A 15,528-nucleotide genomic window follows, 5' to 3' on the forward strand; every position below is an offset into this window, starting at 1 on the left:
GGCTTGTCATGGGCATGCGGCCATGGGCAACACGCCCTGGACGAGCATGACCGTGACACACTAGACACCACAAAAGGAAAGAACTCACATAACATCATGGCGAGTATAAATGTCGTAAGGTACACGTTCATACTAATTATAACGGGAAAGTATCTCAATGTACATGAAACGCAAGATTGTATGAGGTCCCCATAGCTTAAAATCATGACATAACTTTATGTTGCAAGTCAAATCTTCATTCTTTTATAACATAACGAGTCTACGAATCATGCATGCATAATTCCTGTCAAATCTTTCATATATAAGATAACTTGCATGGTGTGGTGTATGGAGGTTTATGCATCATAGATTATCAACATCATTAACACAATTCTACAACATGACATGATCACACTATAACATACCTGCTACGCAAGGAATAACACAACATTGCATAACATAACAATGCATAACATGGTACAACATGATATAGTATAACATAACAACCATAATTATGACACGTGCATGGGACACAAGGTACGCACCATCATACATTGTACAATTCATCTAACAAAGCCAACTGTAAAGCCACTTACTTAGTTGGCCTAAGTCAGAATTACTAACTATTCCTAGAGCTGGCTTGAATATGTTCTTCAACATTCAATTCAATCTATGTGAACCCACGACATCAAATTAGAATAAACTAACGAGCTTAACTTACCTAAGGGTATCAGATGATTCTAATTTTTAGCGGTAAAAAAAAAAAATGTAGAAAACAAATCCAAGTAGCCCAACTCGAGCCAAATGAGCCGTTTAAGAGCTGCCAGAGTTCGCCAAATCAAGTTGAGCCGTTATATAAATAACTAAAATATAATAAAACTCAAATATCGAACGATCACAACCCACATGTTACAAGTCACAACGCATTACTGAAATTAGTAATAAACATCAAATATCCTTAATCTTCGTAATAATCTTAAAAATATGGACAAATTGAGTTATAACTCTATTTTTGGGTTGGTCAAGTCGACTCAATAAAAAAATATCAACCCACAAACCGACCTGTAATGACCCAGATCCACCACTAGCAGATATTATCCTCTTTGGACTTTCCCTTTCGGGCTTCCACTCAAGGCTTTAAAACGTATCTGCTAGGGGAAGGTTTCCACACTCTTATAAACGTGTTTTGTTCTCCTCCCCAATGGGACATCACACAACCTAAATTTTCAATTTTTCAAAAATTTAACCCAACCCAACTTTTATAGTTTGAGTTAGATGGTTCAGATTGATCGGGTTATCAGGTCATATGAACGCCCTAAAAAGTATACAAATATTTTACTAGTAAGATTTCCCGAACACCCAACACATAACTTGTGATCATCGATCCTTAAATGAATATTTAAAAAATTTTGAAAGGAAAAGAAAACAAACTTTTTAAAAGTGTTAAGTTAAAAGTTTATAATGATATCATTTCTTTGTTTAGAGATAGCAAGTCTAATCAAGTCGGCAAGCTATGCATGTTGTTACCGCCTACAAATGCATGTGAGTGTATTTTAATTTATTTGATCATATACTATACTAAATTTCATTATATTTATTAAAAAGAGATTACGTATAAATGATTGTACGGGTGTACTTGGGTTTGATTGTTCGGGTTGTAAAATTTTCAACCTAAACACAACCCTTACTAAATAATGAACCTAATCGATTCAGAAATTTTTTGAATTGTGTTGATTCGGGTTGTTCGGGTGGTTTGTTAATTTTTTTAATAAAAATAAAATGTTTAGTTTGTAAGATATCTCTTTATTTATTTATTTTCAAACATTTAATTAAGATTTATAACTCCATTTGAAAAATTACCTTCAAATGATATCCCACATTGGTTGGGGAAGAGAATGATACATCGCTTACAAGGGTGTGGAAACCTTTTCCTAGCAGACGCGTTTTAAAGCCTTGAGGGGAGCTTGTAAGAGAGCTCAAAGAGAACAATATCTGCTTGCGGTGTGCTTGGGCCATTACAAATGGTATCACAGCCAGACACCGGGCTGGGCCATTACAAATGGTATCAGAGCTAGACACCGAGCGAGGTGCCAGCGAGACGGCTGTTCTGAACTTACAATAGATTTGATTTAACAACCTTGTCGAAGAACAAGATCTGTAGAACGATTAACAGTAAAGAAAATTTGCTTCTAAACTATGATTCAAATCATTTCACAAGATAGCTTAATCAAGACTACTTGAATGACTCGAACATACAAATCTAAACACAGGAACAAACCCAAGAAGCATAATATACAACTTTCATTTTAATACCAAAAATCTTCGAACTAAAGCAACATGTATGAATTTTGTCATCTACCATGAAATCTTTGTAGCATGATTAAGACAACTTATTTCATCATTTGATATCAGAGCTTTCCCTTGTGTTGATTGATCCTTATCATACCCACCAACTATCATCACTTATAAACGTCAAATATTCTTAATTTTCATAACAATCTTAAAAGTGAGACAAAGATAAGTTGGGTTGTGAACCCTATTTTAACCCGACCAAATCGAATCAAATTTTTCGATTTTTCAAAAAACTCAATTCAACCAAAACCGAAAAAAACCCAACCCAACCCAACCCATAATTTATGTTAGTTAAACACGACTCTCCACAATGGTATGATATTGTCCACTTTGAGCATAAGCTCTCATGGCTTTGCTTTGGGCTTCCCCAAAAGACTTCACACCAATGGAGATAGTATTATTTGATTATAAACCCATGATCATTTCCTAACGTAACCGATGTGAGACTTTCATCATCCAACAATTTGAAGTGCATAATCCGAATTGTTCGGGTCATATAAACACCCATATTACCAGACAATCTTTTGGACGATCTTTCTCGTGGCTTTGTTGCTTCAATCTTAGGTAAACCAAATAAGGAAGGTGGGGTTGTTTTGTTCATTCTTTGGCACTACTCTCTCTTTTTGCTATCAATAATTAACATGAACCACTCATGTTTATCACGGCGGAGCTCATCATCAACCCCTTCCACCATATCTATATGAACCCATCTCTCAACTCAACCATCTTCATCTCTTTCTCTATTACCATGGGGCATTCACCAACAAAGCTTGCATTCCTTAGCTTAGTTTCTCTACTAGTTTTGGGGTTGCTCACCAAGTTCTTGTTCATCTCCTTAAACATCCTTTTAATCACTCTTTCCATTGCTTTTGTCTTTGCTATCATACTCTTCTCCAATTCCTCCAATACTCCTCCTGGTCCTCTCCCTATTCCTATCTTCGGGAACTGGCTCCAAGTCGGGAACGACCTCAACCATCGTGTTCTTGCGTCGTTAGCGCAGAAATATGGCTCGGTGTTCCGACTCAAACTCGGTTACAAGAATCTAGTCGTGGTGTCTGATGTTGAGCTTGCTAGACAAGTTCTTCATGCTCAAGGTGCGGAGTTTGGCTCTCGTCCTCGAAATGTCGTCTTCGACGTTTTCACTAGTAATGGACAAGATATGGTGTTCACGATTTATGGTGAGCATTGGCGTAAAATGCGTAGAATCATGACACAACCACTTTTTACGAACAATGTTGTGCATACCTATAGTGGTATGTGGGAGGAAGAAATGGATTTGGTTGTTCGTGATCTTAAGAATAACTCGAAGATGAGATCCGAAGGGTTAGTCATAAGAAAGCCCTTGCAATTGATGATGTACAATATCATGTATCGAATGATGTTTGATTCGAAGTTTGAATCTCAAGACGATCCTTTATACATTGAGGCGACTCGATTGAACTCGGAAAGAATGCGATTGGCACAAAGTTCGGAATATAATTATGGAGATTTCATTCCTTTCCTCAAACCCTTTTTGAGGGGTTACTTGAACAAGTGCAAGGAGTTGAGAAATGAGAGGTTGGCATTTTTCAACATTAACTATGTTGAGAAGAGAAGGTACGTAGCATTGACACCTTTGAACTTCTTAATCCATAACACAATACCTTATGAAAAATAGGTGTAATATCCCACATTGTTTGGAGAGGAGGACAAAACACCGTTTATAAGGGTGTGGAAACCTCTCTCTAGCAGACGCATTTAAAAAATCTTGAGGGGAAGCCCGAAAGGAGAAGCCAAAGAAGACAATATTTGCTAGCGATGTGCCTAAGCCGTTATAAATGGTATCAGAGCTAGACTGAACGATGTGCCAGCGAGGAGGCTGTTCCCCGAAGGGGGTAGATACGAGGTGGTGTGCAGTAAGGACATTGGGCCCTGAAGGAGGGTGGATTTGGTGGGGGTCCCACATTGATTAGAGAAAGAAATGAGTGCCAGCGAGGACACTGGGCCCGGAAGGGGGATGGATTGGGATATCTCACATTGGTTGGGAGGAGAACGAAACACCCTTTATAAAGGTGTGGAAACTTCTCCCTCAGGGGTAGAGGGGAGGATAACGAAACACCCTTTATAAGGGCGTGGAAACTTCTCCCTCGAGGGTAGAGGGGAGGATAACGAAACACCCTTTATAAGGGCGTGGAAACCTCTCCCTCGAGAGTAGAGGGGAGGATAACGAAACACCCTTTATAAGGGCGTGGAAACCTCTCCCTCGGGGGTAGACACGAGGCAATGTGCTAGTAAGGACGTTGGGCCCCGAAGGAGAGTGGATTTGATGGGGGTCCCACATCGATTGGAGAAAGGAACGAGTGTCAGCGAGGATGTTGGGCCCTGAAGGAGGTGGATTTGGTGGGTGTCCCACATCGATCGGAGAAAGGAACGAGTGTCAGCGAGGACGTTGGGCCCTAAAGGGGGGTGGATTGTGATATCCCACATTGGTTAGGGAGGAGAACGAAACACCCTTTATAAGCCATTACAATATGTGATCACTAGAACTAGTTCAAGCAACTAAATATTTTTTCATTTTGACAGAAAAATTATGGAAGCTAACGGAGACGAGCACAAAACAAGTTGCGCCATAGATCATATTATAAACGCTCAACTAAAAGGAGAGATTAGTGAAGAAAATGTTTTATACATCATAGAAAACATCAACGTTGCAGCAATACAAACAACACTTCGATCAATGGAGTGGGCAACAGTCGAGTTGGTGAACCATCCAACCGTCCAACAAAAGATTCGAGACGAAATCTCAACAGTCTTGAAAGAAATGAAAGTCACACCATCGAACTTACATGAGTTACCCTATCTACAAGCCGTAGTGAAAGAGACATTGAGACTACGCATACCGGTACCATTATTAGTACCACATATGAACTTAAAAGAAGCCAAGCTTGGAGGCTACACAATTCCAAAGGAGTCTAAGGTGTTGGTGAATGTATGGTGGTTGGGCAATAACCCGGCATGGTGGGAAAATCCAGAAGAGTTCAGGCCAGAGAGGTTCCTTCAAGAAGAAAGTAGCACAGAAGTTACAGTAGGAGGTAACGTCGACTTTCGACTCATACCATTTGGCGTCGGAAGGAGAAGTTGCCCCGGGATCGTTGTGGCAATGCCAATCTTGGGAATGTTCATTGCTAAGTTAGTAACCAATTTTGAAATGAAGCCTCCAAATGGGATGGAGAAGATTGATGTGCAAGAAAAAGGAGGGCCATTTAGTTTGTATATTGCGAACCCGTCGACCGTGGCATTTGAACCTATAAGTGTATAGTCGGGTGAAACTGACCACAAAATAATAATAATAAATAAATAAATAGAACAAAAAACTTGTTCCTCGAGAAGTATCATTGTCCATTTGCACCTACATCTCACTCTTTCAAGTTTTGTATAACTCGAGCATAATGCGACCCGTTTCTAAATCCAACATCGCTTGGTTAACTTTATAAGGAATGTTTCGTTCCCTTCACCTTTAGAAGAAATGCACGTCTATTAGGGAAAGGTTTTCACACCTTTATAAGGAATGTTTCGTTCTCTCACCTTTATAAGGAATGCACGTCTACTAGGGAGAGGTTCACATCTCACTCTTTCGAGTTTTGTATAACTTGAGCATAATGCGACCTTTTTCTAAATGCAACATCGCTTGGTTAACTTTATAAGGAATTTGTTCCTTTCACTTTTATAAGGAATGCATGTCTACTAGGGAAATGTTTCCAAACCTTTATAAGAAATGTTTCGTTCTCTCACCTTTATAAGGGATGCACGTCTACTAGGGAGAGGTTCACATCTCACTCTTTCGAGTTTTGTATAACTCAAGCATAATGCAACCCTTTTCTAAATGCAACATTGCTTGGTTAACTTTATAAGAAATGTTTCGTTTCCTTCACCTTTAGAAGGAATGCATGTCTACTAGGGAAATGTTTCCAAACCTTTATAATGAATGTTTCGTTCCCTCACCTTTATAAGGAATGCACGTCTACTAGAGAGAGGTTTCCACACTTTTATAAAAAATGCTTCGTTCTCCTCTCCAACCGATGTGGGATCTCCCCAACATTCTCACTGGCACACCGCTTCGTGTCTGACTCTGATACCATTTGTAACAGCCCAAACCCACCACTAGTAAATATTGTCCACTTTGGCCTGTTACGTATCGTCATTAGCCTCACGATTCTAAAATGCATCTATTAGAGAGACGTTTCTACACTTCTATAAAGAATGCATCACTTCCCTCTCCAACCGACGTGGGATCTCATAAAATTAGACCTCTTAAAACGAATCAAATGATCGAAGCTAAGACATGATCCTCGTAGAAAAAAAATTGCATATAAGCCATTTCTCATTAGACTAGGAAAGAAAACCTGCACATCTTTTCTAATTTACATGCAAAATCTAAGGATACAAAGATTCATACTTTTGCTAGCTAAACTACATCACAATAATACAACAACATTACGGCGTGGCAAACAAGATCAGCTCTTGTTACAACAATGGCAACGCTATCATAAACTATATAATATCACATCGGTGAATAATATACCACCTTCCATGACAAGACAACTCCGACCCAGATGAACCTTCACTTCTCTCTCCACTTCAACTTCTACTCAACTATGCTTCTAAAGTTGTCTTAGGCTAAGAGTTTCAAGAAAATTTAACCAGACAATGACTAAGCTATTGCTGAGTGAGTGTTGGTTGCCTATAATATCTCCTCCATTGCTAACAGGAAATCGTAGCCGTAGTGATGAACTTTGAGCTAAGAGTTATAAGAATCAGTTACCAATAGAAGGGAATGTCAGCGTTTAGGCTGTGTGTTTAAGCGTTTCCACCATCTGAGCTACTGCAGGCTTGGTTAGGTAGGACACCGTTGCCAAAATCTCCATCCAAGCTCATTTGTTGGACTTCTTGTGGGGAGAGGATCTTGATGCTTCGTACACAGTTCACAAAGTCCCTGAAAGTTTGAACAAGGATAATGATTACGAGCTTGTAAGAATAAGTTCGGAGGGAGTCTAACATTGGGTAATTAAGGGGATGATTATGAGTTTATAAGTAAGGAATATGTCTCTATTGGTATGAGGCCTTTTGGAGAAACCAAAAGCAAAGTCACGAGAGCTTATACTCAAAGTGGACAGTATTATATCATTGTGGAGAGTCGTGATTCCTAACACTATGAAATACAGACGGTGAGATCCCACATCGATTGGGGAGGAGAACGAGACATTTTTTATAAGGGTATGGAAATTTCTCTCTAGTAGATGCGTTTTAAAATCTTGAGAGGAAGACCGAAAGAGAAAGGTTAAAGAGGACAATATCTACTACGGTAGACTTGGGCTGTTACAGATTTCCTCATTCTATTTGTTCATGAGATGACTCTTTAGGAGCTATAAGCAAGTAGCTAGCACTAATGTGAGATCCCACGTAGGTCAAGAAGAAGAACGAAATATTTTTTATAAGGGTGTGAAAATCTCTTCCCAGCAGACGCGTTTTAAAAACCTTGAGGTGAAGTCCGAAAGGGAAAACCCAAATATGACAATATCTACTAGCGGTGGGCTTGGGCTATTACAGAGACGTTTGTAACGAAAGATGCAAATAAAAGACTTACTCCCAAGGGTCGTCGCCTACAAGCAAAACATCGTTTTCATGATCCACATAAACAAGTTTCCAGCCTATCTTTTGCCTGTCCTCCAATTGCCCCTCGATACCGAACCGACGGGCGAGATCTTGTTTAAGCTCATCGTAGCCCGAGTAGCGAGTAATATCAATAGATCTCCCAACAGCTCCACGTTTGTACACCTTCAATGATCAAAACAAACAAGTTAGACAACATGGAGAATCAAAAAGGAAATGACATCGGCATTTTATATGTACCTTGGTAAAGGTTCGCATACGTTGAAAAGGAGGCGGAGGGGCCCATTGGTTTCTATTTAAGAAGGAACTGTCGTTTATAGTTGAATCCATGGAGTTGAATGTCATGTCTGGAATACCAAATGATTGTGAAACTATAGAAGAAGAGATTTCCTGTTGAGGATCTTTCTGTGCGTCATATGTGGCAAGCATGTCTCCAGAAGAGAAATTATTGGAGAAATCTTTCCCCAACCCTCCAATGCCTTTGTTCATCAAAGGATCTGAATTTAAATGTGCTACCAATTGTCCATCAACATTAGTCCCATAAGGAATGTTATGAAGATCCGTTGGTGGCTCCAAATCCTGTGAACCATCTCTAAACAACATAGGCTGTGAGTTGAAAGACATTATGTTATTCTGCTGCAGCTGAGCATCATTCTGAGAAAGACAAGCCGACGTTGTCGACGACGACGTGTCCAAGAACTCTGTCTGTGGAACAGCACCGGTCAAGAAGGTCTGTTGTGTCAAAACTCCATGGCTTTGATTCTTGGAGATATTCAGTGAAGGTTTAACAGCAGCCTTGTGTGGTATGTTTTTAACCAAGTTGGCATTTGGTGATATGCTATCCAAGGTGTTGGTACTGAATATTGTAGCAGCAGATTGAGCAACATCGTCGACTAATCCGGTGGTTCGATGTAAGCGTCCGTTCGTTACAGGTTGAACCAAACTTGGACAGTTGTTTGTGGAAGGAGATGTGGAGCATGATGGTATGTCATCAGTGATTCCTGATTGACCTGCCCCTGCTGCTCCTGTTATTGCGCTACTAGTAGCTGCAGAGAACTGATTGTTATGTCCCATTGGCCTAGACATATCATGAGGCTGTTGCTGTAACTGTGGAAATTTTGGCTGCAAATGCTGATTTGAGCTATGGCTCTTTGGTGCCTGCTGTGCTGATGGAGGAGGGCCTGCAGCTGGGGCAGAGTGAGGTACATCGATCGTTTGGTTAGTCGACATGGATATCGAAAAGCTCTGCTGTTCCGGGAGTTGGGCAAGTTGAGCAGGCTGAAGAACAGACTGCTGAGCCAAAAGTGATTGCTGCTGTTGCTGAAACTTTTGCAACATCTGCATTTGAATCTGATTATCAGACATTTGCAACGGATGATTCGACAGATCCGGGATCGGTGGTTGGTTCATATTCTGCTGTTGATTCTGCCCCAAAATTTGCTGATGCTGCTGCATTAGCATGTTCTGAGGGAGGCTTCTTTGAAGCTGCTGGTTTTGCAAAGAGGTTTGCTGCTGTAAGATCCCATTACCATGAGGCTGCTGCATTATCTGAGACTGAATCTGGCTTGAGACGACATTCTGCCGTGTCTGTCGAGAGATATCATCGAACTGTTGCGGTGGCTGCACGACAGATGCCATTGAGTTCATAGTCGACGGTATCTTAGGTAGCTGATCTAACTGTTGAGCTTGAGGAAGTAGCCTTTGTGCATTGAACTGTATGTTATTCGATTGAGGATTTTGTGCATTCGACATGCCAAGTTGTCGAGAAATATCGACTCCGCCGAGGTTCGGAAGCATAGATCCAGAAAATGAATGCATATAATTTGGCTGCATATTAGAGAGTGAAGGGTTTTGCATATTCATCCATTGAACTAAGTTTAGGCCGGGATATCCCTGCGGATCTTTCATGCAGAAATCATCACCAAACATTGTTCTTTTAAATATGCTATCCAAATCAGAGGACTCATCATCTGCAAGTGAAAATATGGGTCAGATATGGATCATCTAGTTCATGAAGAGCACTAATATCCCTTCTAAACAGATTTGTAATGATGTACTAAGTAATGTACCTGGCATTCCTGGTTGTCTCGGACGTTTCGATCTAAAGAAAGGAGGTGGGCAAATGAAAAAGGGAGCAATAACCGGTTCGATCTCCCATATTGAGACTCGGTTTCGTCGTTCTCCTCCTGTCGACTCGTCCCACCCGACCTAATCAAGGATACACTATGCATTAGAAATGCCCCAAACTGTGTAGGTAATCATTTTTCAAGGATGCAAAGATGGGGAACAAAGTGGATATCAAACCTGTAGATTACGCCATTGTGAGCCCTTCCATCTGACAGGATCAAGATCACTTATACCTGTGATAGTGCCCATATACCTGCAGAGAAGATGATTTTCAATGCAAGAACTGAAACATATTATGATAATCCAAAGAGGAGTATTGAGCCTATAACATAAATCCACTTCTGCTTTGGATGCAATTAAAAGCAAAAACATTTCTTGATTCATGAAGAAAATTTTATTTCACAGTTCTTTAGTTTTTTGGCAAATGATCACAAACAGATACAAATCAGTGTATATCATCAATGTTGCCGTTATTTTTCATTGTGAGATCCCACATCGGTTGGAGAGGGGAACGAAATATTCTATTCTTTATAAAGGTGTGAAACCTCTCCCTAGTAGACGCATTTGGGAAGCTCGAAAGGGAAAGCCCAAAAAGGACAATATCTACTAGCGGTGAGCTTGGATTGTTACAAATGGAATTAGAGCCAGACACCGTGCGATGTACCAATGAGGAGGCTGAACACCGAAGGAGGTAGACACCAGGCAGTGTGTCATCAAGGACGCTGGGCCACCAAGGGGTCCCACGTCGATTGGAGAAGGATACAAGTACCAGCGAGGACGCTGAGCCTCAAAGGGGGTGGATTGTGAGATCTCACATCGGTTGGAGAGGGTAACAAAGCATTCTTTATAAGAGTGAAAACCTCTCCCTAGCAGACGCGTTTTAAAATCTTGAGAGAAAGCTCGAAAGAAAAAACCCAAAGAGAACAATATCAGCTAGCGGTGGGTTTCAGCTGTTACATTCATCATCTCAATAAGTTTGTTTATTATTTTTTTCGGTATATTATTTCATCTAAAACCGGAAAATCCATTACATCTACCTTCTCGTTCCAGACTCTTCAGTCTCGAACATCATTCGGAAGCGCATACCGAGCGATATTTGGTTCGCAGACACCGCCTTGTAGTATTTGGCTAGAGGAATGACAAATTCTGAAGGACTTGCCCTGCATTACAAGGAAAGTGCATTTGAATACTCAAAATACTTAAATTCATAAGGAAACACCAATAAAAGATGCAACTGACACAAACCTTGGGTTGTAAAAGACAGTAAAAGGGCTGTTGTTTGCAGCAGCATGGGCGGCAGCTGCAAGAATACCAATGTGCATACTATCACTCGACAAAACCGATGATGACAAGGTTGTCGGTTGCCTATTCGCTCGCCTAATGCCCAATAGAAGCTGTTGTTTTTCATCTCTGTTCAAGACCAAACTATGTAAGTTAATGATCATAGACATGGACTTTTTTCCGACAAGTAACACCAAGACATGTCATCACCTTATGAACAAAACTGAATCACCAGCTAGAAGTCTCTTGCCACTAACAAATAAGCTCCATCCAGTTGTCAGCAAATGTCGTTTCGGTTGACCTGTAATGACGAAAAAGGAGGCAAACCAATGCTTAGAGAACGATTCGAGGATGTTTCCATACAAGATATGAGCTCGAACACATGCTTCGAAATGATTAGCCGACGTTATGTACCTCGATATATGTGACGGAAAGTCCATACAGTATCATGTAGATCCTTAGCAACAAGCTCTTGTGCAGGTGGTTGCATTGAGAAATCCTAGCAAGGACATAGAACAGCATTACACTTTGAAATTGACATAAGAGAAGTTAAAAAACATGGCAAAAGTAAGCAAAAATGCTCACAAGAGGGGGGAAGATCTTGTCAGCAGCACGGCGTGGCACGGAGAACCCCCCATGAGTGCTTGTGTCACTTGCAGTCAATGTTTTACAGAAGAACTCTGGTTGAGGCTTATTAGACTTGAGAGCTAGATCAGATCTCAACAATGCATCCTTGTCAAACTGCAAAGTAAGACGTCAAGAAAGTGAGTTTATATTACCAACTCAGTACTATTTACTTCTTTTTTTTGCTTTTACTTCATATCCGTGAATGTCGAAGCCTATTTGTGCATACCTCGATTATTTGTGCCTACCTATAACAGTTCAAGTCCACCGCTAGCAAATATTGTCCTCTTTAGGCTCCCCCTCAAGGTTTTTAAAACACGTCTGCTAGGGAGAGAGTTACACATCCTTATAAAGAATGCTTCGTTCTCCTCCCCAACCTATGTGGGACTCCTCAAATCCACCCACTTTGTGGCCCAGCGTCCTTGCTAGCACACTGCCTCACCCCCTTCGTCCTCCTCCCCAACTTATGTGAGACCCCCCAATCCACCCCCTTTGAGGCCAACGTCTTTGCTAGCACACTGTCTCACCCCCTTCGTTCTTCTCCCCAACTTATGTGAGACCCCCCAATCCACCCCCTTCGAGACCTAACGTCTTTGCTAGCACACTACCTCACCCCCTTCGTTCTCCTCCCCAACCTATGTGGGGCCCCTAATCCACCCCACTTCAAGACCCAGTGTCCTTGCTAGAACATTGTCTCACCCCCTTCGGGGCTCAACCTCCTCACTGGCACATCATCTAGTGTTCAACTTTAATACCATTTGTGACGGCCCAAGCCCTGGCTCTGATACTATTTGTAACGGCCCAAGCTCACCACTAGGGGCTCTCTCTTTCAGGCTTCCTCTCAAGGTTTTTAAAACGCATCTGCTAAGGAGAGATTTTCACACCTTTACAAAGAATGCTTCGTTCTCCTCCCAACCTCCCAAACGAATGTGGGATCTCACACTACCATATTTTGTTGCCTGGCAACTCATAGGGCATTAAATTCAGGGCATTAAATTCAAGGTAGGAGGTAGGAGGGTGGGTAACTATGACTTGACTCCATTCTCTCCCGGTCCTGACCTTTATCGACCACTAGGCCAACCCATGACGATTCTAAACATTATGTACTTTCTCCCTGTTTGTAGATAACGAAAGTATCAAACGCTCCACCCCACTAATCCTTACGGCGACATGCTCGCCCTCGATCTCTAGTAGCAAAGGTTCGAACTCGGGACCTAACCCTCACCAACAGAGCAACCCCATGAAGCCATCAAAAACATGAAAATTGACAGAATGAAAATCTTGCAAGAAAACAGAGTTAGGTGCTTACAGAAGGAACTGGTTGTAGTGTCATTTGAGCATATACTTCATCAGTTTCAGGGTCAGCCTACAAACATCAAAGAACAAAGTTCAACAAAACAGAAACAAACCCACAAATTTAAATGCACCAGAAACCAAGACAGTGGCTGCATCCATACATGTAATGTTACATTATGAAGCAGACATAGTAACTTAGAAGGAAGATTAGGATAGTTTGGGATTTGAGCATCCACATCTTTCTTCAAAGATGCTGCAACCTGAAATTACAAATTTCACCAATTAGTTGCCAAATATTTACTCAACAAATTAATGTAAAATATAGAAATATTTAAATAAAAAAAAATTAAGCTAAAAAATATTTTTTTAATATAAAAGAAAAATAATTTTTAAAAATAGAACTAGGAAAAAAAAAGACAAAAATAATTTTAATAAATGAAGCTAAGGAAGGACATGGGGCATTAATTAATCCCATGTGTAAAATTGAAGTTAAAAATTCCAATGGTTAAAGAAGGATAATAATAATAAATAATAAAATTTTAAATTTAAAAAAAAAAAGTAATAAAAGTAACATACAAAAACAGCGCATAATAGCAAAATAATGGCGGAGTGTGAAAGAAAAAGGGGGAAAAGAGAGAGGCGGCGCCGCCGCAGCGGCCGACCTGTTCGCTGTGGCCCTGAGGGAAATACACTACGTGGTAACCGGCCGGCGGTAGGTTCACCAGTGGACCGGCGCACGCTTGCCATAACTCCGGATTTATGATCTTCTTCTCCAATCCACCTGCAATTCACCATCTGTCAGTCGCGCATTCACTGTTTTACGGTATGTCAGATACAGAATCGATTATTTTGGTTTTTTTAGTTATTCTGTTTGTTCTAGGGAAAAACGAGGGGGAATTAATGGAATTGTTGAGGTTTTTGGAGGATTTCGTAAGAAATTGGTGGTTTAATCGTTTCTAGAATTGTAGTTTGTAGATTTGTTAGAGTTTGATTGGAATTAAGGTGGAGAGAGGATCTAGGGCAGTTCTTGAAGGTTTCTGAAGAGAAATCGCTGATCTCTATGGATTTTCGGACTGTAACGAGTAAATTTCTTTAGACTTCGATCTAAATTAAGTTCGAGTTCAGGAAGGTTTCGAAAAATAAAATGCCAATCTCTGATTATACGAACTGTATCGAGTAATTTTGGCGAGAGTTCGACTGAAATTAAGCTCGATGAACAATTTACGGAACTTCTTGAAGGATTAGGGAAAAAAAAATCAAAATCTCTCAGGTTCGTAACGAGCAAGTTTCCGAGAGTTCAATTGAAAAATGAACTTACGGAAGTTATGGAAACGGAAAAAGCTCATAATCGCTCTGAAATCGAAGAGATTAACCTCGAAATTGAACGGAGGAGGAAGATTAGGATTTACGAATTTCACTGTGTGATTTTGTTTGTTTGAGAGAGATAGAGATAGAGATAGAGAGAGTACCTTCGCAGGAATTAGGCGCGGCGGCGGAGGAGGCGACACCGTTCGCCGGCGTCTTCATTGTTCTCCGCCGTACTTAGGGCTCCTCAAGCGATTGAATAGTTGTAAAAAAAAAAAACAAAAAACCAAAACCAAACCTCAAAATCTCACTGGTTCATATTCTCCAACGAAAAGGAAATCTCCAGTAGCGTAAAGAAAAACACAACAGATCGAAGAACCAAAAAGTTGCGGAGAAAGTCAGCTTTAATCACACACACACACTGCAACCAACCGGATCAGCTCCCGAAAAAAACACCAAAACACAAAGCCCAAAGAGAAACAAAAGAAAGAGGAAAGTGCCTCAAATTTTCACAGAAACAGGTCAAGAACAGTAAAACTCTCCGGCAATGGATTCCGGCGAAGTAGCCGGAAAATGAAATCTGAAAAAAAACAAAGAGGAGACAAAGAAGAAAAGGAAGGATTTGGTTATGGTATGTGCTGAGTAACAGAGAGACCAAATGCTGAAGCAGTGTTCCCTATCTTCCCCTACAATGAAACACCACAGAGCTTTCTTTCTCCTTCCCAATGTCAAACCAGAGAGAGAGAGAGAGAGAGCAAAAAACACCCTTTTTCCTTTTCTCTCTCCTCCAAATTAAATCAACACTTTCTCTCTCAACTGCTTTTTTTCTTTGTTTATGTCTCTATTCTTCAGCTTGCTTTCCTTCTGGGTCCTTGAAAATGGCAATCTCCTTTTTTTTTTTTTTTTTTTTTTTTT

At 40.6% G+C, this 15,528-nt stretch overlaps 2 protein-coding genes across 2 annotated transcripts; one reads left to right on the forward strand and one right to left on the reverse strand.

Annotated features, from left to right (window-relative positions):
* Positions 1 to 3,044: 3,044 nt before the first annotated feature.
* Positions 3,045 to 5,777, forward strand: LOC111444054 (cytochrome P450 CYP73A100-like). Its single transcript, XM_023081978.1, has 2 exons — positions 3,045 to 3,927; positions 4,894 to 5,777. The coding sequence occupies exons 1-2, from the start codon at positions 3,080 to 3,082 to the stop codon at positions 5,627 to 5,629; spliced, it is 1,584 nt and encodes a 527-aa protein (XP_022937746.1). The 5' UTR covers positions 3,045 to 3,079; the 3' UTR covers positions 5,630 to 5,777.
* Positions 5,778 to 6,662: 885 nt separating this feature from the next.
* On the reverse strand, positions 6,663 to 15,481 carry LOC111444052 (auxin response factor 19-like). The gene is made up of 14 exons (XM_023081976.1): positions 14,778 to 15,481; positions 13,971 to 14,089; positions 13,470 to 13,568; positions 13,322 to 13,378; positions 11,974 to 12,129; positions 11,803 to 11,887; positions 11,599 to 11,689; positions 11,353 to 11,517; positions 11,145 to 11,267; positions 10,285 to 10,360; positions 10,050 to 10,188; positions 8,221 to 9,950; positions 7,955 to 8,145; positions 6,663 to 7,303 (listed from the first exon to the last, which is right to left on the reverse strand). Exons 1-14 carry the CDS (start codon positions 14,833 to 14,835, stop codon positions 7,168 to 7,170), a joined length of 3,225 nt encoding a protein of 1,074 aa, XP_022937744.1. The 5' UTR covers positions 14,836 to 15,481; the 3' UTR covers positions 6,663 to 7,167.
* Positions 15,482 to 15,528: the final 47 nt, after the last annotated feature.

The sequence above is a fragment of the Cucurbita moschata genome, unplaced genomic scaffold (assembly GCF_002738365.1).
Source record: "Cucurbita moschata cultivar Rifu unplaced genomic scaffold, Cmos_1.0 Cmo_Scf00006, whole genome shotgun sequence".
Lineage (NCBI taxonomy): Eukaryota > Viridiplantae > Streptophyta > Magnoliopsida > Cucurbitales > Cucurbitaceae > Cucurbita > Cucurbita moschata.